This window comes from Dendropsophus ebraccatus, chromosome 6 (genome assembly GCF_027789765.1).
Source record: "Dendropsophus ebraccatus isolate aDenEbr1 chromosome 6, aDenEbr1.pat, whole genome shotgun sequence".
Lineage (NCBI taxonomy): Eukaryota > Metazoa > Chordata > Amphibia > Anura > Hylidae > Dendropsophus > Dendropsophus ebraccatus.
Window position 1 is genome coordinate 21,973,899 of NC_091459.1, and position 26,917 is coordinate 22,000,815.

Below are 26,917 nucleotides of genomic sequence, written 5' to 3' on the forward strand. Positions count from 1 at the left end.
ATAGAATCATGGTCTCATGATGGTCTTATGTGATCCTATGCATTAAAGGAGAAGTCAGGCGAAAATTTTTGAATTGTATTGCCCCTGAAAGTTATACAAATCCCCAATATACACTTATTACGGGAAATGCACATACAGAGTTTTTTTTTCCCTGCACTTACTACTGCATCAAGGCTTCACTTCCTGGATAACATTGTGATGTCACTTCCTGGATAAAATGGTGATGTCACCGCCCGACTCCCAGAGCTGTGCGGGCTGTGGCTGCTGGAGAGGATGATGGCAGAGGGATGCTCAGTGTCCCTCCATTTTTTGCTGGACTTCTCCTTTAAATCATATTTAGTTAAGTATTTTCCCCCCTTGTTCTGAGTATTTTGATTACCATTCGATATAACCTCCTTGTGCCTCTTATGTGTACTATTTGAATATGGGAGTCTCTATTATTTCTGTCTTCATTGATTTGTATGCTTTACTACTGGCATGATAATCGTACTATATATTTTTTTTTAAACAATGTATTTGTAGGTTGTTGTTTTTTTGTTCTCAGTACAATTGTAGCCCTTAGTAACGCACTCCCTTTTTTTTTTTTTTTTTTTTTTTCATTTTTGGTTATCCTCTTATAGTGAGCAGCTACAAAGAGAATGTTCTGCCTTTTTGGACCTAGCTTCTATGTATTACATGGACAACCCTTTGGCCTCATTGGGCACTATGTAATAGTTTACTTTCTGCAGCTCTGCAGGGGAATTGAACACTTGGGGGGCTTTATTTAAAACTGGCGTAGAGTACACTTGTCTTCCCCATTTACCCATCCGATTTACTATAAGGCACACGCCTCTAACTACAGCCAATGGGACCTGTGCTTGTTACAGGGTTGCACTCCGGAGTGTAGTTTTCTGCATGATTTATGCCCGTTTCTAGGCCTAAACCATGATAAATTAGGTGCATAAGGAGGCTATGCCTCCTTGCTGCCCCTCCCCTGCCCGCCCATTGGGGGAGCAGGGCTTATGGGGGTGGGAAAGCCACAGAAAAAAGTCAAAATCTGTGCCTCTTCCAATGCGTACGCCAAGGGCGCAGTTTGGTAAATGTGCCCCTTGCTCTTTGTTTCTTTTACAATTCACAGCTTATTCAGAATACAGTATTAGGCTATGTTCACACAGCGTGTCTTTTTATAAAAGTACGGCCATTGTTGCAATCGGCAACAATGGCCGTACTTTGTACGGAACGATACGTTGCTTAGTCTTCTATAAGATCCCGGCCAAAGCGTATACACATAGTATACTCTCCGTCCAGGATCCCTCGCGGCGCCACAAACAACTGACATTTAATTAAGGTCTTTGCTTACCTGTTTATTTCCATTAATAGAGCACCGAGCAGAACGAACCTTTTCAACACTGCACATCTTGTGTAAAAGAAAATAAAAAGACAAGATGCCAAAGTTGTGGAGATGCACAGAGACTTTGCCGACAAAGCACTTCATCTTCCGAGTCACCTGCCTCCCTAGCGAGGCCGTCAATACATCAACGTGCAGCATCAGCAGACAAGTCTAACAACAAAGCATTAAATGCTAACCTCTTCTACGGCCCTTCCAGCAAAATTACAATGGACTCCATGGTAAAAAATGACTCCTTACGGTGGAGACAGTTTCCAGCAAATGGAAAAATTGGACTTTCCACAGAAGCTAATTCATCCAAGATTAGTAAAAATGCAAGACTAAAAAGTAATAGATTGTCAGAAACAAATGACACAAGTAAGCACATTTTGTATCCTGTTTTATTAATAGAGTGGGTCCCATTTGCCTGCCTGTCTGTCCAAAAGAGATTCACCTACAGATGCTCTGTGCAAATATGGTATTAGAGACTAGACGGCATTAGCAGTCACCACTTGCTGTGGACAGGCTGCTGCACATGGCGATAGTGATGGGCGGCCTCCTCATGTATTGTGTATTTTTATAGGGATATAAAGTACACATATTTACACCATTCACCGTGTGGTAAACTGACATGTAATCTATATTCAGGTCAGTATGATTACAACAATGGCCAATTTATGCACCTTTTATTTTACTTAAAGTGTCACTGTCTTTTTTTTTTTTTTTTTTTTTTTTTGCAGAAATCAATAGTACAGGTGATTAAGAAAATTTGTAATTAGGTTTATTAGGCGAATATGCCATTATCTACATTCAAAAAGACTTTCTCCAGGTCCCCTCCCCCCTCTCTCTCATCCACTGCTCATTATCAGGAAATCTCAACTCCTTTACATCAGTCAGGCCCTCTCTGTTCTATGGAGAGGGGAGGAGGGAGATTAGTCACCAGCAGAGCACAAAGGATTACACAGCGGGAGCTATGTGAAAGCCGGTATTCAGAGGTCAGAGAGGTCAGTGCTGACTTCAGAGGAGATAGCCCGGTGATGTAGCTTTAAATTAACTCTTTGTTGTCCTGTTTTGGTGCCTCATCTCCCTCCACCCCTCCCCTCTCCATAAACAACCATGAAGACAGGGGGGAGAGCTTCAAACTGCTTTTTCGTGATAAAAATGCATTTTTCGGCTAATAAACCAAATTACAAATTTTCTTAAAATCTGCAAAAAAAAAATTTAAACGACAGTGACACTTTAATAAAAAATAAATAAAAATAAATAAATATATATATATATATATATGTATAATCACAAATTGCCTATTATTGCCTCGGCCTCCATAATGTGTTATTATTTTTCAGTCTGCATGGCTGTATGAGGGTTTGTTTCCTAGTAGTTTTTATCATTGTCATTTTTGCATATGTGTCTTTTTGATAATTTTTTATAAAAACTTTCTGGGATATGAAATTACTAAAAAGCAACAATTCTTTGGGATGTTTTGGTGCGCTTATGCCGTTTACTATGCATCCCGCAAGAAAGTTATAGCTTAAAAGGAATCTGTCGGCTGTAATTCAGGATCCAAAGTGCTGACACTGTTAGATAACTGCTAGGACAAGGAGGCACGTGGTACCTTTCATATGCCTATCTGTACTTCCAGGATGTAGAGAAGTGCCTTTGTTTTCTGGTACAAAGAATTAGAGGCTTTTCCAAGCTCCTGAATAGCTGCAAGCTGGAATTTCTCCTTTCTCCCTGTTTGATTGACACCTCAAATTCGAGTCACAAGCAGGGTCAGGTATGGGAGAGGGGGAAGTAAGGAGGTGTTGCAGCTTGCTGCACGTCAAGATCTCAGGAAAGACTCTTTGTATTATAAAATAAGTCCCTAGGGGACTTTTATGAGCAGTTCAGCTTGTCCTGTATGTATTGTTCAGGCTAATCTAATGGCTCAGCGATACTGATAGCAGCATATAAATGGATATACACATCACCTGTGGTCACTGTATGTATTGTTCAGGCTAATCTAATGGCTCAGCGATACTGATAGCAGCATATAAATGGATATACAGAGAGAGGTCTCTCATCTGTAACATTATTAACTGGTGCTGGTTTATTGCTATATTATACAGGGGTCTCTAACAATGGCTCCCACTTTACCATGAGTGAAAGCATATTAGACCCTGAGAGAGACCGATTGTACTAGGCAGCCAGTCAGTTTTACACAGATGGGCATAATCCACTGCAATGTAGAGATATTGAATTGTATTATATGAGCGATCAGAGAATCTCATGTTTGTCCCTTAAAAAGTTAGTTGAAAATGTACTTATTTAATTTACTAGTTACTTCTTAACCCATCATGACTGCAGGCTACCTCCTACTGGTGGTAAGCGGGTACACCGCTCCCTGGTTGCCATCAGCAGCTGGGAATTGTGGCTATTAGCATTGATCTTCATTACTGTTTTAATCTCTGTAAGCAACAAGTGCATTGCTCGTAGAGGTCCCCTAGGGGGACCACAAATTAGGCTGGGTTCACACTGTGTTTTTGCAATCCGTTTTTTTCATCAGTTTTTTGCAAAAAAACTCATGCATTTGTGTGCATCCGTTTTGATCTGTTTTTCCATTGACTTCCATTGTAAAAAAAAAACGGTTAAAAACGGATCAGTTTTTTTTTTACGGACGCAAAAACGTAGCTGACACTACTTTTGTGTCCGTTAAAAAAACGGATCCGTTTTGATCCGGTTTATTTACAATAGAAGTCAATGGAAAAACGGATGCACACAAATGCATCCGTTTTTTTCATCTGTTTTATGCAAAAAACGGATTGCAAAAATGCAGTGTGAACCCAGCCTTCGCGTGTTAAATGATCACTTTTCTGATCTCGCACAGTAAATGGCATAAGCGCATAAACCCGCCAAAGTACAAATTTTTTTTTATCACATCCGGAAAAATTTTAATAAAAAGTGATCAAAATGTTGCATTTACACAAGCAAAGATACCAATAAAAAGTACAGATTATGGCGCAAAAAATGACATCATCAATGACATTATCCATTTTAAGGGTGCCTTCACACCTACCGTATCGCAGCAGAAAATCCGCAGCGGATCCGCAGCAGATTTAACTAAGTGAATGAACACAGCATTAAATACGCACTGTCAAATCAGCTGCGGATCCGCAGCAGATTTGTAAGTGCGGATTTGATGCTGTGTTCATTCATTTAGTTAAATCTGCTGCGGATCCGCTGCGGATTTTCTGCTGCGATACGGTAGGTGTGAAGGCACCCTAAAACTTTTTTTTTTTTTAAGCAGTAAAATAAAATTAAAGTTATCTAAATTGCAATGTAATTGTAATGGTAATGTTTTTAAGAACATAGATAACATGTCGGTTTTACCACAGAATGAACGATCCAAAGGCGGAACCTTGCCGAAATGAATTTTATTTATTTTCACATTGCAAATGGTTTTTTTTTCCGTTTTACAGCATATTTTATAGAAAAATTTTGTTTGTCTTTGCAAAGTACAAAAGTCCTCATATGGGTCTGTAGGTGAAAAGATGCATTCTTGTCTATAATCTTGGCATTTGTCCATAGCATCATCCTTCATTTGTTACCTTAAAGTTGTAATTTTTTATTTTTTTTTCCCCTCTCTCTCTGTTAATTTTCCTACTATAGTTATTTTGTCTAGTGACGACGAAGATAATGTTAGCACTGGAAGCACAAGCAGGATAGAGAGCATCTCTCCTCGGCCTGCAGATTCCGCTTGTTCCTCTCCTGTTCCATCATCTGGGAAAGTAGAAGCAGCTCTGAAAGAAAATAGTTTAGTTGATAACAAATATAGTAGTCCTCCCGAGCCGGACCTACCTGTTACCATCCCGAGGAAGGCAAGAATGAAGGATCAGGTAGTGTACCTTTACCACTAATATTCATTCTGGCATTTTTTAGCAAATACATTGTTCTTCTGTCTTGCTCAGTTATATGTATGTATAGATAGATTTTCCATAACTAGTAGCTTATGAGATACATTCTTAATGTTTTTTGTCATGACTTGAATGTAAATTGGTCAGTACTAATTCTGATTATTTTAATTCCAAGTTTGGCAATTCTGTCGCCACGACTCCTGTAAAGCGTCGTAAAGTTGCTCAAATAGAGTTACCTAGTGAACCAACAAACATGTTACCAAGTCCTGCAGAACGTTGTGAAAGCATGATCCTTGATTGTCGGAATCTGCGCATTGGGACCCTTTACCGACAAATAGTCAAGCCTGTCGTGGTGAGTATAAAATGTTATTGATGATGAATGCCATTTCATTCACAATTCTTTGGATATAATACTCACAAATAAATTGTCTTTGTTAGATAGATGGATATAAAATATAAATATATATATATATATATATATATATATATATATTAATTAATTATAAAGACACATCGTCCTCTGTGGGGTAAGGTGGCCATACACATTAGATAAAAGGTAGCTGGGATCACTGTGTTATGCCTATGCCAGGTTGCAGTGAATTAGTGAATAGTGAGTCTTGGGCCCCTATTACAGGCCCGATCAGTAATGTAACCGAGCGTCAATCTGCTAGATCGACTTTATTACGCTGAACAATAATCTGCCCAATTGGCCTGATTTTGTCAGATTATTGCTCCGTGTCATAGGGCCCTTAGTTTGGTGGTGTTTTTATACCATCTGTCCATGTACCGCACCCTTAGGGCCCTATTCCACCAGACGAATACCGTTCAGATTACCGTTAAATCGTTCGAATCTAAACGATAATCGTTCGGTTGAAATGCAGTTAACGATTAACGACCGAACGAGAAATCGTTGATCGCTTTATAAGACCTGGACCTATTTTTATCGTTGCTCGTTCGCAAAACGTTCGCAAATCGCTCGCATTGAATAAGACGTCGTTCGGTCGTTCGCAGTAGATACAAACGCAATAGCGAAGAAAAAACAATCGCAAATACGATCATAAGTAACGATTATCGTTCTATGGAAATGAGTGAACGTTTTCCGGTCTTTCGCAATAGCGGTTGTTTGAGATCGTTAACGATTATGCGAACGATAATCGTCCGGGTCCCGGGACGGAGATATCCTGGTCAGAAGCAGGCGTGCACGCTGTGGAGATAGGTCCGGCGTTTATAGAGAATGAATGGAGCCGTGAACGTGCTGCAGAGATGAGTCTGGCTCCATTCATTCTCGATGGACGCCGGATCTATCTCCACAGCGCGCGCCGGCTTCTGACCAGGATATCTCCGTCAGAAGCTGGGGGTCGGGAGCCTGTCACCCAAGCACAGGGGGTGACAGGTCTCCTTTAAGCCGGTAGGAGTTGGAGACTGGTAATGTGATACAAGTAAACAGTAAAACATTTTTGTTAGGTCATGGGATGCAACGATTTTTTAATAGGAATAACTAATTAATAGTGCTCAGAAGCAACAACAGGCTGGACGGCACTGTGGGGCACTGTGGCTCAAATGGGTGCTCAACCTCTAGTAGTCTGACTCCAGACCAACCAAGTAGTACAACAAATTCCAGAAAAGGCAGCACTCCAATATTCAGTGAAGAAAATAATGATTTATTCACCCATCTATGTGCGACGTTTCGATCTCCCAATGAGATCTTTTTCAAGCAAAAAGATCTCATTGGGAGATTGAAACATCGCACATTGATGGGTGAATAAATCATCATTTTCTTCATTGAATATTGGAGTGCTGCCTCTTCTGGAATTTGTTGTACTACTTAAATAATAGTGCTCATGTGTGTAGATATTGCTGTAACACACTCTCTCTATATATACTGGGTTTTTTTTAAGTGTTAAAGACACACCACTGATTTAGACAACTGAAAACAGGGAGAAAAAAATAAATCCTACTGATTTAAACTTTTGTAGTAGTCCAAGGCTGTACAGGGGAGACATACAAACACACACACACGCGCGTAAAGGAAAATCCTTGGAAATACCTAATACACAGGAGAACTTTGTTAAAAATTCCAGGAATAAGGTTTTTCAGAAATCCATTCACTTTGACAACCCCAAGTAAATGGACCTGATTTTCAGTTGTAACAATTACTGCAACAAATGTGTCATCATTTGACTATAGCAGAAGTAGTCTAGGATAAACGGTAGCCATTAGGCTGGGTTCACACTGCGTTTTTGCAATCCTTTCGACATATCCGTTTTTATTTGGTTACTTTTAACGTCCAGAAAACGTAGTCAACACTATTTTTCTTTATGTTAAAAAAAAAAAAAAACGCATCCGTTTCAATCCGTTTTTCTTTTATAATGGAAGACAATGGAAAAACGGATCCAAACGGACGACATATAATTGCATCTGTTTTTTTTCCATAAAACTTATACGTTAAACGGATAGGAAAAACGCAGTGTGAACCCAGCCTTACAGTGCTTTTTAACAGACAGTTTCTAGGAGGCAGGCAGGAATAATAACAATATTTTGCCTGGCAATGGGTTTTGAGAAGAATAAAAATGTTATAATTTGGATACATTTAATAAGTAATACTTTTTTGTTTTTCAGTTTTGTGTAGATGAAATAAAGATAGCACTCAAAGGTAAGCAATTCCTGCGTTTTCTTCATTTTAACTTTCTTAACTAGTTTTACGATATTAGAAAGTATACTATCGTTCTATAGTTATTGTCAAAAAGACCCCATGTACTGTACATGTCCAAAAAGGGTTGCTGCACCCCAGGTTAATACCTGTAATCATCTACATATCTGCCTGAGACATAACCATGGTGCATTATATTGTTATTTGTCCATGTATGTATGTGTGCAACCATGTGAAGTAGGTCTTGAATAAAACTTTGGGACGTTGGTATAGCCTGCACTTGGATCACATATTGTTTTGCAGGGAAATTTTTTTCCCTGTCCCCCTGCTGCGCTGTGGAGTGTATACTCACCAGCAACGATAGGTGTCCCGCGGCACGGCTTCGTTCTGGTCCTGTGGCGCCATTCAAATCCCGCACACGTTCATGTCACCGTTTTTTAGACCCCTCATCTGTCTCCACGTTGATTAAAGGCCGGAAGTTACGCTCTCCCATAGAGAATGCATTGGAGAGTGTGGCTTCAATCGACATGGAGACAGAAGAGCGGTGACGTGAACGCGCGTGGGGGGTTTAATGCCGAAGGAACGGAAAGAAGCCGAATGACACCGATCGTCGCTGGTGAGTATATGTACCAGCAAGCAGCGGGGGACGGGGGGGGGGAACAGATAAAAAAAAAAAATCCGGAATACTTCTTTAATGGAGACTTTTGCTTTCAACCTATCCTTTCACTTTTCTTCTATTTAGTGTAATTACAGTCTTTATTTCTAAGGTTGCCTTGTATGATTAGTGTAAATGATGGATTTCTGGTTTATAGCTCCCGATGTAGAAGGTGGTTCTGAAGAATTAATACTAAAAACGTCTGAGCTTACAAAGTGCGAGTGGTGCTGTGTAAGGAAACTTCCAATAGTCTTTTATCAAAGTACGCCATCCCTCTGTCATAAGCTGCGGCTACAGTTCAGGATGAGCAGACAAAACAGTCTTGGATGGTATGACTGCAAGGCTTCAAGTAAGTCTCTTCTTTTTATATAGTTCTTTTCATTGTGTTTTGAGGCTGGGTTCACAGCACCAGAATTTGAGCTTTGATACTGATGATTCTTGATACTAAACCTGCCAAAAATAAATAAAAAGTTTATGGCTTTCTGCCTCAGACAGGTTCTTACGAGGGGTAATTCTGGGAAGGGGTCCTGAAGAGTGAAGGAACAGAGCATTTTATTGGGTAATCCATGCACTATGTTCCCTATTGAGCAGGAACTGCTGCTAAGCTGCCCATCAGTTCACCACCAACTCCCAGAATTTTTTTCCCCCGCACATTTCTTCTCCCTCACCGAAAAACTTCACCACCAGAGCCATATGAGGGTTTATTTTTTGTGGTACAAGTTGTACTTTGTATTGACACCATTCATCTTACCTTAGGCCACATTCACACTGTATTTTTGCAATAAACAACGGCCATTGTTGAGGTTTGTGCCTGCGTTCCATTTAAAATCAAATTATGTTCATCCAGCCGATAGCACAGTATCATCCAGCCGTTGTTAGACACAGCTGTTTTTAATAACGGCCGATGTTCATACCCTGTGTGAACATGGCCTTTATAGTGTATTTGTGGGTTTCAATTAAAAAAATATGCAATTGCACTATTATTTGGGTCACTTGTTCCCAGTACAGTAAGACCTGTTTATCATTATTCTACAGTATTGTTCAGTATTATTCTTCAATATTGTATTAAAACAATCATGAATAGTGCAGTCCTAGCTGGTACATGGCATGGTTAAAGGAGTACTCCCACCTTAAATATTTTGGCATCTTCCATAACCATCCCACATGTACGGCTTTGCAATAAGGGCCAATTCACACTATAGAATCATAGTCTGTCAATTTGGGATATCGATTCTTTGAGCGGAGAGACGGGGGGAGTGTAGGTGTGTAAGACCTCTCATTGAAAGAGATAGCAGGTGGGATGCAGGTGGAGTCCATGGGCGGAGTTTCCAAATGCAATTTCTGCACCAATTCTATAGTGTAAACAGGCCCTAAATATCTAAGGTGAAAACAACCAGTTAATGTTATTCAATTGACTCTGCATACATTGGGCTGCCAGGAAAGCACAGATACAGTCTGTGGCTTTCTAGGACTTCCCAGGGCGGCATCCAACTTATGCAGCTGTGGGGAATCAAAAGCAGGGCGTTCGGGGTCAGCCATGTTAGCCGAATATTTTGACAGGTTCGGTCAACACTACTTATAAGCTAACTGTATCCATAGGATTCATCTCATCCAGTAAAAACAATAAGAGTATTAGTCTGTTTGCTGAATTGTTTTGTTTTGCCAAATAAGTTTACTACTTTGTTAAGATATATATATATATATATATATATATATATATATATATATATATATATATATATATATATATTATATTAATATATAATTTTTATTTTACTTTTTTTAATCATAGGAGTGTATGGGCAATGTGCTAACTAATGGCATACAGGATACTCAAAAGTAGTCACTTCAAACACATGGTGTGAATGCGCCCTTAACGTTCTAATGATGTATTATTAATATACATATATTTTTTTGTAGGTATAGAAGAACAGTACATAGTGTTAATCTTTGAAAAGCCCCTGGATGGACACGTAACTGTTTGTTTTGAAAAGATACATTCTGAAGTGGGAAAACTTCATTCAATTCCAAACTTTTTATCAAGAATTGGTTTTGATGAAGCTAACAGACGACTCGTTGCCTTTACCAATAATCAAGAAGCATCGTCATTAGGTTCAACTCCAAAGGATCACATAACTAGAAGTGTAAATATTTATTTTCTTAAAATCATTATTTTCTTGCGTTTTTTCCAAACACACAGCACGATTTTGCAGATCCGCCACTTTTTTAAATGTTATAATAAATGTAGATTTTTATTTGGTTAAGAATTCTCTATTTGGAAAATTAAATAAAATTTTTAAAATAAAAATTTTATATATATATATATATATATATATATATATATATATCCATATATATCCATCATTCTTAGGACGGACGACAGAATCCGCCTGTGCATAGAATGGAGTCTATGACACGGGCGACGTGTGCGCGCCCGCCGCAGTCCGAGAGCGGCAGATTCCGCAGCGGATTTTCTGTCTGTTTTCCGAAGTGTGCACATACCTTTATGCAGGAAGCTGAGGAGACACAGATGGACACAACCTCTATTCTGCATACAGCTTCTTTCTTTGACTAACGTCACTGCTTTTTCTGCTGCATTCTTATATTATGACTATTTCACCTGTAGCCTATGAGAAAGCAACAGTAACTCTGTGAAAGAGATGTTGCCTATGTCTTCTTCTGTAACTTTACAACAATAAAAGAAGATATATTTGTATGGCGAGTTGAATTGCATTTTACACAGTAACTGCTCTAATGTTGGCCGTAAATTATGGCCGTAGCAGGGCTTTGTAGACATATATGTGAATAACCCTGCTGACTGGTGTCATGTAATGTCAGTCTACTTTGCTTTGCTGTTCCTATTGGCTGCCTTCAGAATCAGAAAGGAGGCTAGTGGAGTTATGGCTGTATCCTGTGCGTTCTCCAAATACGCTGCTCTTGCTTAGAAAATTTCTCCTGCCAGTTTCCCGCCCAAAGCTGTTGCAGAACATTTCTTATAACTAGGTTGTATGCACGCCTGCTGAGACGTAGTGCTGTCGCTCGTGTTGTTTATTGTGACTCTGTACCCACAATCTGACCCCCCCCAAACCACTTGTACCTTCAGATAGCTGCTTTTAATCCAAGATCTGTCCTGGGGTCCGTTCGGCAGGTGATGCAGTTATTGTCCTGAAAAACAACTTTTAATCTTGCAGCCCTGTGCCAAACTGGTGTGGCCTAGAGTATCTATGCCCTAACTTTGCACCACCCCTCAGTCATTCCTCCCCGCCCTCCTCATCATTAGGAATGCCCCAGGCAGATTTTCCACTATTCATCAGCTGTGTGAGCTTGGCACATGGGCTGGATTGTTAAGGCAGCTATGCAGTGTTCAGACAAGTGAGGAATAGGAGAATACCTGGCTAGAGGATTCCTAATGATGAAGAGGGCAGGGAGTAGAGACAGAGAGGTTGTGCCAGCCTAATGCACAGACACTCTAGGCCACGGCAGTTTGACACAGGGCTGCAAGTTTAAGGGTAGCTTCACACACACCGTATCGCAGCTGATTTTCTGCTGCAGATCCGCAGCTGATTTGATCTAAATAACTGAACACAGCATCCGGTGTGTGTGAAGGCACCCTAAAATTTGTTTTTTAGGACAATAACTGCCTCACCTGCTGAACGGACCCCAGGACAGATCTTGGATTAAAAGGAGCTATCCGAAGGTACAAGTGGTTTGGGAGGGGGGTCAGATTGTGGGTACAGAGTCGCTTTAATCTCCTATGCTCTCAGGGTGCCTTCACACCTACCGGATCCGCAGTGGATCTCACTTCTGCGAATTCGGAGCAAGATCCACTGCGGATTCGGTACCATTCACCGTAATGATAGCACATACCCGCAGCGGGATTGACATCCTGCTGTGAGTATGAGCTTTAACCCCCTGGCGCCCGCAGCCCCGCCGCATCCCCGCCTCCTGCAGCTCCGCCACTGCCCCCATCAGCCCCGGCGCCCGCAGCCCCAATTGCAGCCCGCCTGCAGCCCGGCCGCATCCCCCATCATCCCCGCAGCCAGCATGCATCCCCGATCGCCGCCCGCACGCATCCCCGCACCCCCCGCGGCGATCGGGAATGCAGACGGGCTGCAGAGATGATGGGGGATGCGGGCGGCGATCGGGGATGCGTGCTGGCTGCGGAGATGCATGCGGGCTGCGATTGGGGATGCGGGCGCCAGGGCTGATGGGGGCAGCGTCGGAGCTGCAGGAGGCGGGGATGCGGCGGGGCTGCGGGCATCAGGGGGTTAAAGCTCATACTCACAGCGGGATGTCAATCCCGCTGCGGGTATGTGCTATCATTAGGGTGAATGGTCCCGGATCCGCAGGGGATCTCGCTGCGAATCTGCAGCGTGAGGATCCGCTGCGGATCCGGTAAGTGTGAAGGCACCCTCATAGTAAGCCTGCAACATATTTTTCCCCCCTTTAATCCAAATGACCGGTACTCTTTTTTTGAAATATTTGTTTTATTCTGAGTCTTTTGGCCATGTAGCCTTTTTCCTGTCCCACATTTCTTATATTTGCTTTCTGCTCAGGTTACATCAGAAAATCGAATGAAGTTAAGGAATGCCGCCGCTCACTTGCAGTTCTTCGATGATGATGAAGAAGAAGGAGACACACACAATGTCTTTGTCGGCCCTATTGAAAAGTAAGTGAACGTTACAAGTTTCAAGAAGGTTATTTATTAACTATTTTGAAGACTTGCGTGTAGCCAAACAGTATTATAGTGTGTAAGGCTGAAAAAAGGTAGGTGCTCCTCCACTTCAGCCTATTATCCTGCAATTATGTATGTAAATATATTGTATTACTGCTGTATCATCGTTCTATGACTAAGACACAGCCAGTTTTCATTTTTGCCTTTTTGTCTTTTCCTCCTTGTGTATAGGCCATAGAGCGTGCATTTTCCCACCTAGAGACCCAGATGAGCCCTTATTTCTTGCTCCACTAATTGTACTTTGCAATGACAGATGTAATTTCTGCCTAACATATGCTGTAAAACCAGAAAAAAATTATATGTGTGGTGAAATTGAAAAAAAAAAAAAACACACAATTTTTTTTTTTATTTTGGGGGTGGGGGGGGGGTTGGGGGTTGTTTTTATGCTGTTCGCCCTAGGTTAACACTGACTTGTTATACATGTTTCTTAAAGGGGTAGTGCGGCGGTAAAGAATTATTGACAGAATAACACACATTACAAAGTTATACAACTTTGTAATGTATGTTATGTCTGTGAATGGCCCCCTTCCCCGTGTCCCACCACCCCCACCCGTGTACCCGGAAGTGTGGTGCGCTATACATACCTGTGCCGACTCGTCTCCGATCTTCAGTCTGCGATGTCGTCTTCGGACGGCCGGGCCGAATCCCTCCGAGCGTCCTGAGTGCCGGCTGCCCTCTTCAGCGTCATCAGATGCTCAGCCGCGATTGGCAGAGCACAGTTATGAAGCTGAAGAGGGCGGCCAGCACTCAGGACGCTCGGAGGGATTCGGCCCGGCCGTCCGAAGAAGACATCGCAGACTGAAGATCGGAGACGAGTCGGCACGTGACAGGTATGTATAGCGCACCACACTTCCGGGTACACGGGTGGGGGTGGTGGGACACGGGGAAGGGGGTCATTCACAAACATAACATACATTACAAAGTTGTATAACTTTGTAATGTGTGTTATTCTGTCAATAATTCTATACCGCCGCACTACCCCTTTAAGTCAGTACAATTACATCGATATGTAACTTGTATAACTTTTATTTTATTTGATGGCTTTTAAAAACTTAAAACCTTTTAAAAAATATATATGTTCCTTAAAATCGCTCTATTACCATGCTTATAGCGATTTTATCCTTTGGTCTGTGGGGCTGTGTGAGGTGTCATTTTTTCCGCCATGATCTGTATTTCTATCGGTACTTTGTATGCGTATATTTGACTTTTTGATCGCTTTTTATTACAATTTTTCTAGATTTGATGCAACCAAAAATGTGCATTTTTGCACTTTGGAATTTTTTTTACGCTTACACAGTTTACTGTGCAAGATCGGGAATGTGATCATTTAATAGTTCAGGTGATTGCAATATCAAATATGTTTATTTTTTAATTTATTTATTTATTTTTATTTATAAAATGGATAAAGGGGGTGATTTTGACTTTAATTAGGGGAGGAGATTTTCTTTTTTATTAATGAAAAAACTTTTTTTTATTTTTTTACACATACTAGAAGTCCCCCTGGGGTTAGGGTCATTCCCCCTGGGGGACTTCTACTATCACTACAGTGATCTCTCTTAGAAATCTATGCAGTATAGATCTACTGCATAGATTGATGAGATAGTTATTCTATTGCTTGCGGCTGCTGCGGTCGAGAGCAATAGAATGCCGAGTCGGGATCAGCGCCATTACGGCACAGACCCTGGCCCAGCACAAATGCTGGGATCGCTCCTCTGTGATAGTGTCGCGCGGGGGGGTGCCACCACGGATGAGCAAGTAATAGCAAGTATTTAGATGCAGCTGTGAACTTTGACAGCTGCATCTAAACACTTAATTAGCGGGCACGGTCCGACCGCCGTGCCCGCTAATTAAGTGTTTAGATGCAGCTGTCAAAGTTCACAATAATAATACAGTAGCCGCGTTCCTGGGCTGCATATAGCACCCGGGATTGTGGCAGTTCAGAGCGGGGTTGCCGTGCGACCCCCCTCTGAACTCCGCTGGTGGCACCAGGACGTTCTTGAACTAGCTAGGGGTTAAATATATTTTATATAAAGTCTTAAAACTATTTACCCACAATAGAGAGGGTAAGAATCATACATGCCTATCGTTTGTGACCCCTTTTGAATATTAACACCACATTTGCTATACACCAGTAGTAAAATGAATGTTCTCTATGTCATGGTACTTAACTCCTTCTAGAACATGGGGGTGAATGCCATCTAGACCTAATGATATCTGTTTTAATCTGCTTAAGGCAGCATTGAACTGCTACCAGTTTTGGACCGGTGACATTTATTTCACCTGACATTTCAATTTCCTCTTTGAATATAAAGTGGATAAATGGTGGAGACTTTATTGGTTGAGTCATTATCAGGAACACTGTGCCTCACTGATGTGGCTAGACGCCAGACCCTTATGCAATATCCCAACAGGCAAGGGCAGACCCAGAAGAGTAAAATGTCTACCTACTGAAAGCTTTGTCATGAGCTTGGGCTCGTTTTTTTTTTTTAAGAATCAGCTAAATTTCACAGCATTTGTTTTTAAGAAGTTTTTCTGTAACAGTGTTCACCTGAGCGGTGCAAGTATATGAGAGTAGAGACAACTCTGAACTTTATGTTTAATCCCTTTAATACAGAGCCCATTGGTGCCCAGATGTCTGGGTCAAATTAATGCAATGTTCCTCCCCTCCTTCTAAGAGCCATTGCGCTTTTATTTTTTAATAAATTAGACTATTCTGTACACTACAATATGTTTGTTTATTTTTTTATATATATATTTATAATGGGCAAAGAGGTATATTAAACCTTTTTTCTGGGGGTTTATAAGGGTTTTTTTAATACTTTTAAAAAATTATTACACCTTTTTTATTTACACTTTATTTTCACTTTAAAACATACAATCAATAGATTGCATGTACTGATCTTTGCTATGCCAGCTATAACAGCTGCAGTGCTGAGAGGTAAGTATGCAGAGGTTTATCAGGGAGGCATGGATTAAATTTGGGTTTTGATTTGGGATAATCCATTGAGATTTAACTTTTCTCCCTGCCGTCTGAGCAGACCTTCATTTAGAGCACTAAAACCAGCACCAGATTAACTTTATGTCCTGCGGTTTACCTTGTACCGTGGCCTAGAGACCTTGACCAATTTACCTAAATTGTCATGTAGGGCAGAATTTGCAGATGGTTTAGCAGATTCATTACAAGGTCCAAGAACTAGGATTAAATCCAACAAGATACTTATTAGGCAATTAAATTGCAAGAATACACTTTTTTATGCCTTTCCTAACTTTTGTTTCTTCATTTATTTATGCTTTTACATGTATGTTATACTAACTTTTTTTCTTTTTCTTTCGTTTAGATTGATTGTTTATCCTCCACCTCCTGCAAAAGGTGGAATCTCAGTCACTAATGAAGATCTCCATTGCCTGAATGAAGGGGAATTTTTAAATGATGTGATCATTGATTTCTATTTAAAGTAGGTATACTTGTTTTTATTAATAAAATATATGCAGGTTTATCCCTTTCCGCTTTTTCTTAAAATGTCACTTTATAGAGACATGTAAAAAGTTTTGATCGGTCCGGGTCTGAGTTCAGGCCCGTACTGATCGGGAAATAGTCTCTGTGACATGTCAAAAGTTTTGTGAAGTGACAGTGACACTTCAAATAAAAAATGGATTGCAAAATGGACCACAATTGTGTCATGTATGTGCATGCTTCTTTTCTTTCACTACTATGAGAACTGTGTTAACAACCAAGTGAGCATGTGCAGCGGTTTTCACAACTAACATAGAAGTAAATAGAGAGAGACATTGGGGGGGAATATATCAAAATTTTTTTTTCTAAGCGGAAAGTGGTCTATATTACGCCTTTTGCCTTTTACATAATTTTTTCTCCCCTGCACTAAATTTATCAAAATTGCATACACACCGGCATAAATTTGGAGAGAATTTATTTTACTCATTAAGGCTGGGTTCACACTACGTATATTTCAGTCTGTATTGTGGTCCTCATATTGCAACCAAAACCAGGAGTGGATTGAATACACAGAAAGGATCTGTTCACACAATGTTGAAATTGAGTGGATAATAAAACAGTAACAGTAAACATGATAGTAAAACAGTCTGGTCTTTAGAAGGTAAGGTATTTCCATCTTATAATCTTTCCTTTTCTAGCCCCCTCCAGTGTATACCTCCCCCCTAGCCCCTGTGCTATGTTTACGTGACTCCCAGATTACTTCCCTGCTTGTAAAACAGATCAATGTGTTTGTCGTCATATTTTTGCATGGAATTAGTGGTGCCCTGAGAATATAATCTATTAAGAATTGTGTTTTCTTTTCAACTAGGTATTTAGTTCTTGAAAAACTTCGGGATAAGGCAGACAAAATCCATATTTTTAGTTCTTTTTTCTATAAGCGTCTTAATCAGCGAGAGAGGAGGAATCTCCAGGATACAGCAAACTTAACGTAAGGGAAAATGTGATCATGTTTACAGCCTAATTATATGTTCTTCTATGCAGCGTGTCTTCCTGCTCTCTTGTCTTTAAATAAATAACCCCACTTGTTTTCTGCATTATTGTTCTGAAGTGGACCCTGGATAATGCAAAACCTTTATAATTGAAACAAATTGTTGGGGGGGGGGGGGCTAAATCATAATTGGCATACTTGTATGCTAGTCTTAAGGGGAACCACACTGTCAGCACGCTCGGAGGGATGATTGACAGGCAGAGAGGCCAGTAATGGACCTCTCTGCCTTCCATTCATCCCCTCGGAGCGTGCTGACAGGCAGAGAACGGTGACTAGACACCGGCGGGGAGCCTCCTAGATGGCTACCTCCACGCCTGTGCCTGTCACACGCCCGAGTGGTTAAAGTGCTTTTTTTCGGGTATAGAGCTACTGCTTATGCCATGGAATAGGTGCAGATTTTGGTTAGTGCAAAAACCTGCACCTCTTTCCTGGCGGATGATAGGTTGCATAGTAAATAAATGTGGTAGTTTTTTTTTTTTTTTTTAATTTTGTTTTGTTCACCTATTGTCTATATTGTGATTGTCTGATGAAAAGTGTAGCTACAAACATTATTACGCAGTTTTTTTGTTACGTGGGGGTTAATGGACATAGCTGCATGGATGCATTTGCTGCACATTCACAATCTGTGCCACAGCCAGTGTCATATGTTTGTTACCTATATGTTGGTTCAACTATGTGCTACACACTGATCTAGTCACGGAACTATCAATAGAATGTTGAACCTTTTTTAGGTATAAATTTCAGTGAAAGTACAGATACTGATGTGTTTTTTCCTTTTTAGATTGCAACAAAGAAGGCATGGAAGAGTAAAGACATGGACCAGACACGTGGATATCTTTCAGAAAGACTTTATATTTGTTCCACTTAATGAAGCGTATGTAAATACTGAAACTTTCTTCAAACTATTAAAGCAGATTTGAGCCTTTCGCTCATAGGTAGAAAGTTGCTTTTTGAACCGTATGTGTTTTTATAAAGTAAATCATGGAGTGTTCTGTGTTTCTAACTTCTCCTGTATACTAGATTATCAGTTGCTGAATACAGGTTACTTTAAAGTGTCACTGTTTAATTTTTTTGCAGAAATCAATAGTACAGGTGATTTTAAGAAACGTTGTAATTGGGTTTTTTAGGCAAATATGCCATTATTTGCATTCAAAAAGACTTTCCCCAAGTCCCCCCCCCCCTCCTCTCTATCATCCACTGCTCATTATCAGGAAATCTCAATTCTTTTACATGGAGCCCTGTGTAACCTATGGGGAGTGAAGGGGGAGGAGGGAGATTAGTCACCAGCAGAGAACAAATGATTACACAGTGGGAGCTGTATGAAAGCTGGTATTCAGAGGTCAGAAAGGTCAGTGCTGACTTCAGAGGAGAAAGCCAGGTGATGTAGCTGTAAATTAACTCTTTGTTGTCCTGTTGTGGTGCCTCATCTCCCTCCACCCCTCCCCTCTCCATAGAGAACAATGAAGATGGGGGGAGAGCTTCAAACTGCTTTTTCATGATAAAAATTTATTTTTCAGCTAATAAACCCAATTACAAAGTTTTTTTTTAAAATCGCCTGTACTATTGATATCTGGAAAAAAAAAATAGTGACACTTGAAACTGCAGTCTGTATTCTGTTGAAAAAAATTAATGCATTACATTATGCTTTCTCTCTTGCAGTGCTCATTGGTTTTTAGCTGTAATTTGTTTTCCTGGCCTAGAAGCTCCCGTGTATTATCCTAACAGATACTACCAAGCGAATAGCAATCCATCTGCTGCCATGACACAGACAGATGATAATCATACCTCTGCTTCTTCTGGTGAATCACAGTCCAGTCTGCAGAGCGGCACGTCTAAGTCGCCACCTAAGAAATTGCCCAGTAAAAAACAAACTGTTGCTTCAGGCGATGCAAGCTCTGGCACGGAAGATGGAAACACCCCAGGGAACAGAAGAAGCCATTGTGCAACAAGACACAGCCTCAGAAAGAACGAGCAAGGACTTCAAGAATCCGACGCATCCCTGAAATCTCCATTTCTACAAACAGACTCCAATGCTAAAAATGTCAATGGAATAGCAAATGAATGTAAAACTCCAGTCAAGCAAGTCGGTGAGTATTTTGCGCTGGTGCAGTAGAAAAAATTTCCTATAAGAAAACATTCCTTTTTTATGTTTGGCTTCCTTCTAGAAATCATTTTTTATTGAATTTAAGTTATGAAACAGTAAAATAGTTATTTTTGCTAAATTCATTTTATATTTTTATTTTGTTATAATAACCCCTTCCCGTATCAGGGCGTAACTGTACGTCCTGATGCGGGAGAAAGCGTTCAGAGGAGAGCCGTGCGGCGACACCCCCCTCTGAACCGCCGCGATCCCGGGTGCCATGTGTATCTCGGGACCGCGGCTATTAGTGGACGCGGTCCGATCACCGCGCTTGCTAATTATACTAATAGGAACGGCGACAGCAGACCGCTGCTATATGCTATGGGCTGCCCGGACGATCTAGCAATCACCCGGGCAGCTCCCCGCACCCCCCAGACTCACTGCTCACTTCTGCCGTGTGTAATAGTGGTGGCAGCGAGCAGGTAATGAGGATCAAGCGAGCGCTGATAGCACTCGTTTGCTCCTTCAGTTGCCCCATGTAATACAGCTGTAATAGGGTACTCCGGGCTGGGGCGCCGGTCACTTACCTCCTAGGTTCCAGCGCCGGGTCCCGGATTGCGCCGCCCCGTCCTCCCGTCTGGCTGCCGCTTCCTGGTCTGAGCTGCGGCTTGAGACGTCACGCCTCAAAGCCGCAGCTCAGACCAGGAGGCGGCAGCCGAACGGGGCGGCGCGATCTGGTACCTGGCACTGTAACCGGGGTGGTAGGTGACCGGTGGCGTCTATATCCACCCTCTCCCCGGCCATACAGTAAAAATTACCCCAGCCCGGAGTACCTCTTTAAGGCAAGCAGTATCAATAGCTCATTTATACACTAGTAACAAAATCCTTGTGTTTGGGCTCTGCAGAGTAGGGTTTACATGGTGTAACTCTTTAAGGTGACCAGCAGAGGGCGGGCTTTCTATCTCTGCATATTCTAGTGACTGTGCTTATGATATTGCAGCTTAGAAAAATCAAATACACTTCACACTAAAATTATACATGAACACTTTTACAGGCATCATCTTTTTACATCATTTGGTGCATAGCAAAGAGGTTTCAATTACAGTTGTCAAGATTTTTTTTAACAACAGACCCTGTTTTTATTTTTTTTTAGTCTGTTTAGACTCTTTTTGATTCTTTTTGACTCTTTTATTCCAACATTATATGGTTACATAAGACATTATGTGCTGTATTTTGCAGCGTTCTCGGCTGACGCTACGTTACAGTGGCCGCTCCACTTACACATAGGTTTTGTCATTTTGGTTTGTACTGCCCTAACAACAGACAGCATAAAAACACTGACCGGCTCCCTTATTAGAATGGTGTATAAAAATGCTGCAGTATTTTCGAGGAATCCTTATTATAAAACCAGCTTGGAACAGGGCTGCATCCCCTCTGATTGATTGATTAGTCAGATATTGAGTGGTCGATCAGTCAATGTTAGTAGGATTGGGGGAAGTGCTTAAGGACTACCCCAGTGGCTTGGACCCTGTTCCGGGCTGGTTCTATAATCTTGATTCAGATTACATTATACACCATTGCTATAAGGGAGCCTGTCAGTGTAAAGATGAGCAATACTCAATCATGCTCCAGACAGACCCCTCAGCATTTGAATACTGGTGGCCGTCTCGATGTTTATCAGGACTTCCTAGGGCTGCATCCAACTTTGTCAGCCACCGATATTCAGATGCCCAGTGATCGGACTCGAGCATGCTCAAGTGGCGCTCATCTCCAGGTTCTGTCTAAAAACAGAAAACCAGAGAGAGAAAAACCTGTGAGGCTGATTCTAAGTAACTTCAAAAGAGACAGCAGGGTGGAAAGCAACAGGAACAGAAAAGGAACAAGTTGCTGTATTTTGATGCAATATGGATCAGGCATTGTGCATGAGAACTGTCTACTGTTCATTCAAGTCCAAAATTTTGTGCATTTTCACAGGCCGTTTAAGCGAATCTGTACCCACTATCCCACTTCCCCAAACCACTTGTATCGTCAGCTGCCTTTAGTCCTAGATCTGTCCTGAGGTCTGTTTGGCAGGTGATGGAGTTAGGGCCCTGTTACACAGCGATAAGTGTAATAGAGACAACAATTAGTCGATGACAGCAATCATCAGCTGATCGTGTCAAAGGGTCTGACAACAAAATCATCGCCTGTGTAATAGCGATGCGCAGCCCCCGGCTAACGATTGAATAAACCATAAAGGGGTAGTCCGGTTTTACAAAATTATATACCTTTACACTGCCTAACCAAAAGTTATATAAGGTTGTAATATACATCGTTTACATATTTGCATTGCCTGGCCCCGTTTTTGTATGATTGACTCACCACCGGAAGTTAGTTCTTTTTATAGTTCTATAGCTGTCGACCACCGCTACGTCACCATTCCGTCATTTCGAGACAACGCGTCATCTCTGTAGTCCAATCCATGTGTAATCACGGCGACATCCTCATCACTGCCTCCTTCTTGCTTGAGCACCTCCCCCCCTGCAGTCGTTGGCTGAAGTCAGCCACGGAAGTTCAGCCAATCACATGGTACGCTCTGGGCATGCATACTTCCTTCTGTGCGGAATAATTAGCCTGAGGGGCCATCGATGTGGGCAAAGAATTCCAGCACTTGGGCGTGAATAACAAGTGCAGAGGATGATGGGTGATGACATGGCCAGACAGGAAGAAGCAAGATTTACAGCCTGGAGGAAAGTGGGGACTGTATGGACAAAACAGTGGAATAGACGGCGATGAATCAGTCTGATACAATGGTATGTTAAGTTCATAGCAATCTAAGAATGAATAGGTTTTTTTTAGCAAACGCTGGATAACCCCTTTAATAGAGGAGGAGCAAAGGGCAAGAGAAGACCTGGAACGTAGAGAGGTAATGTATTAACAGTTTAGGGCCAGAGTTGCACAGACATCGCTAACGATGTCCGTTCAGCCTTTTCTAAAGGGTTATTAAGCCGTGTAAGAGGCTTAGTAAATGAGCCCCAATGTAGCAGATTGGCACTCGTTTACATTATTGATTGGGCCACAATCATCCTGTCTAATAGGACCCTTATTCTCCTAAAAAAAATCTTTTAATCTAGCAGCATCATGTCAAAGAGGTGTGGCCTAGAGCACCTGTGCCCTAGGCCTGCGACGCCTCTCTGTTCCTCCTCCTCATAATTAGGAACGCCTGCAGACAGATTTCCTCCTCTTTGTCTTGTCACTTATGTGGCTCGCTAAAGCGTATGTGCAGTGTTATGTAAACTCTGAAGAGGAGCAATCCTATCCAGGGGCGTTCTAAGGTAGGAGGAACGGAGGGGCGTCGCTGGCCTATAGCGTGGGTTCTCTAGGCCATGCCTCTTTGAGTCCATCACCTGCAGAATGGACCCCAGGACAGATCTTGCATTAAAGGCAGCTATCCGACGGTACAAGTGGATTGTGGGTACAGACTGGCTTCAAGCTTTTTCTGCTCTACAATATCCTCAAAGCTGCCTTGAAGGGTAAATCCAGCACTGGGATGAGACAGTAAAACACTTTACTAGAGCCTCACCCTTCTCCTTGTATAGACAGCATGTAACTTGATCTATCAGAGATAGTCCATCTTGTCTCTCAAGATGGATGTTAGCAGTAAATTAAAAGAGTGAGTGATCAGTGCAGGAGGGATAAAGTGATGGCTCATTGGTGGAGAATGACCCATCGCTTTATCTCTGATATGTTAAAAAGTTCCTTGTATTCACTTGTAGAATTGATTTGTGTAAAGTTTGTTAAAATGGACAGTGATGATGTATTGGCAAACTCTGGATAGAACATTGTGTTTTTATTATCCCACCTAGATGGTTTGCACAGAATACAGATAAGCTACAGCGACCCCCCAGAAGAACAGAAGAAAAGCGAGGAGGAATTCATAGATTTTTCTGATGATCAGGATAATCTGGTACGATGACCTGTCGTCTTCTGGAGCCCACAGAGTTAATAGGAACTTTTAAATTTTCTCTGTTTCAGTGCAAGGTTGCACCAGTTTACTTATATTTTCTTTTATATTAAAACCTTGTACCACTTTTACAGTTTTCTTTATATTGGAGCTATAATAATTCTAAATTGAGAAAATAAATTTATTTTCCTATCTTGGCTATAATGGGCTAATCGCTATTTAATGTGTTTTTATGGACTTGTTTCTGTAGGATGAAAGCAGTGACGATGGCGGCCTTGCTGATGACAATTTCACTTCAGAAGCTGGAAAATGGCATCTGAAACCATTACTCTGCAAACAGTAGGTGTTATAAAGACTGTACAGCAGTTATTCTCAATGAATAGCAGCTTCTAAGAAAATATATGCGTAACATTCATTTAATATAGTAAAGAAGCATGCGTGCTGGCTGAAAAATTTTTACAGTGTTTTCCGGCGTATAAGACGACTTTTTAACCCTAAAAAATCTTCTTAGAAGTCTGGGGTTGTCTTATATGCTGGGTATGGTTGCCCCATATGGTGGGGGGGCTAAAAAATAGCGGCATCCCCACCGTATGGGGCGACCACTATGAAAAAAACCAAGCAGTTAACTAACCTGGGGCACGTTCCCGGCATTGGCGCGTCTCCTGTCCCGTTTCCGGCGCTGGCACTGTGACGTACACTGCCTCCGCCGGGGATCCCTGAAGCTCTCCCGAGCAGCCGAGCGTCTCATCGGAGAAACTCAGACGCTTGGCTGCTGAGAGATTTTCAGGGAGAATGACAGAGGCTCCGGAAGTTCCCGAAGCCTCTGTCATTCTCCCAAAGGTCTCCTGGCAGCCGAGCTTCTCCGATTAGTTGCTGAGTTTACTTTTTTTTTTAATTTAGCTGCAGTTAACCCCTGCCTAACTGCAAACCCCTGACAATCTTCTTAAAAATCAGGGGTCGAATTACACAATGGGAAATACGGTATGTAGCTTTAAAGCGAACCAATTACTTGGAATTTCCTTCTAAGGATCCATTTACATTGAGCAAAGCAGGTGCTCAACGCGCCACAGACTCTGTTCGAAATCCTGCCTGCCTCATTTTCTCAATGTGATGTCTCGCTCTCTGCTAATTAAAAAAAATAAATAAATAAAAGATCGATCGATAGGCATACAATTGATAGAACATAAAATATATTGATGATAAACTTTTTTCAACTACTTACGTAAGTTCAAACTCCAGCCAAAACCAGCTCAGACTCCACAGTCCTGGTACAGACAGGCTTGATATTGTCCACAAAAATTGTTCTCTATTCTCCAGTCACTTAGGTGATCTATCTATGGACCAAAATCTGTATATCAAGTAGGACTTCATGTAACGTCTTGTACGTTCATGTTGTCAGTATCACCTCTGTGGTGACACATGTTCTTATAATGCAAAAACTTTTCTATTGCTTCTCTTGGACCAGGTTGTTTGGCCAAAGAGGACAGTAGGCTTAGTGACATTTTCACTTTTTTTCTTACGTTATGTTATAAAATGGGCAGCAGATAGTATAGACATTTGTTCTTTGCTTGTTAGCAAACATTTATTCCCTTTTGTGTAGTTGAACTGAAATGTAGACTGCAATAACAATATTAGGAGAGAAAATACACCGGCATCTTATGTAACCAACATTTTTCACTCCTCTAACACAAATGTGTCTCTGGCCCCTGTGGTTCAGAGAACACCTAATCTTGTTATCCATCCAGCATATTAAAAAGCCATTGTACATTTACATCTGTGGGAATCCAGCTGTCCCCACACTTGTGTTTGTTACTTTGATAGTAAAGGCAGAGATTTACCGTTGTTTTGCAGGGCTCATAAATAATACATTCTGCATGAAGACTTACTGCTTTAATATAACTGGAGAAATGATGGCACGTAAGGGTGTGCGTATTCCAGCCATTCTGAGAGCAAGGAAGACAAAAAGGCTATGCACTACAGAGCATTATAAGCCGCAGTGATATACTAGATGCCAGCAAAATAAAATAGTCAGGCTGGCTGATTTCTTACCGAAATATCATGACTCTTGTCTCCAGTTCAGATGTTGTTTTGAAGTTGAGCTCCGTTCGCTTCAATGGAACTGAGCTACAAAACAACAGGCAAACTTAAAGTGTAACTGTCATGTTTTTTTTTATTGCAGAAATCAGTAGTATAAGCGATTTTAAGAAACTCTGTAATAGGTTTCATCAGCCAAAAAAGCCTCCTTCTGTACTCAAGAAGCAATTTCCCAGCCTCCCCCCCCCCTGACTTCTTATCTGTGCATTATCAGGCAAACACGTCTTCATTACAGAGAAGCCAGTGAAGACGGGTTCCGCTCTCTCCATTGTAAGCCTATGAAGGGGGGAGGGGCTGAGGGAGATGAGGGAGCAGGAAGAGGTGACATGAAGGTCAGCTGTTTGGAGACTCTCTGGGCACCTAAAACGCTAAATTCAGGTGTCAGAAAGGTCAGTGCTTATCTATGAACTTACTGAGAGAAGATTGCAGGGTGTTGTGCTGTGCAGGACTGCTCCGTGCTCAGTCACTCCTAACAGCCCCTCCCCTCTCCATAGCCACATAATGGAGACAGAAATCCTGCTTCATCTGATGTGAGGGGGGAGGCTGGGAGATTGCTTTTACACTACAGAAGGAAACTCTTTTAGTACATAAAACCTATTACAGAGTTTCTTAAAATCGCTTGTACTGTTGATATTTAATGTTTTCAGAAAAATGGCCCTGAAATGACAGTTACGCTTTAAAGGGGTAGTGCTGCGCTAAGAAATTATTCACAGAATAACACACATTACAAAGTTATACAACTTTGTAATGTATGTTATGTCTGTGAATCGCCCCCTTCCCTGTTTCCCTCCACCCCCGCACGTGTACCTGGAAGTGTGGTGCATTATACCTGATTCGTGTTGCACCCGTCCGCCACAACGTCATCTTCGGACGGCCGGCCGAAGCTCTCCGATCGTCCCGAGTGCCAGCCACCCTCTGCCGCGCCATCAGATGCTCAGCCGCGATTGAAAACGCATGAAAAACTGATGAAAAAATGGATGCAATTGTGTGCATCTGTTT

At 41.6% G+C, this 26,917-nt stretch overlaps 1 protein-coding gene across 5 annotated transcripts in view; it reads left to right on the top strand.

Moving 5' to 3' along the window:
• The window catches only part of SENP6 (SUMO specific peptidase 6), a 68,304-nt gene that overhangs the window by 33,750 nt on the left and 7,637 nt on the right, over window positions 1-26,917 (top strand). For all 5 annotated transcript variants that reach the window (XM_069974654.1, XM_069974657.1, XM_069974660.1 and 2 more), the window contains 13 exons: window positions 1,360-1,744; window positions 5,015-5,241; window positions 5,435-5,611; window positions 7,879-7,912; window positions 8,722-8,913; window positions 10,485-10,708; window positions 13,121-13,233; window positions 16,638-16,754; window positions 17,622-17,741; window positions 18,583-18,675; window positions 19,461-19,888; window positions 23,727-23,827; window positions 24,075-24,163. In XM_069974654.1, coding sequence (XP_069830755.1) covers window positions 1,360-1,744; window positions 5,015-5,241; window positions 5,435-5,611; window positions 7,879-7,912; window positions 8,722-8,913; window positions 10,485-10,708; window positions 13,121-13,233; window positions 16,638-16,754; window positions 17,622-17,741; window positions 18,583-18,675; window positions 19,461-19,888; window positions 23,727-23,827; window positions 24,075-24,163 — 2,300 coding nt within the window. The remainder of the gene's footprint in view (window positions 1-1,359; window positions 1,745-5,014; window positions 5,242-5,434; window positions 5,612-7,878; window positions 7,913-8,721; window positions 8,914-10,484; window positions 10,709-13,120; window positions 13,234-16,637; window positions 16,755-17,621; window positions 17,742-18,582; window positions 18,676-19,460; window positions 19,889-23,726; window positions 23,828-24,074; window positions 24,164-26,917) is intronic.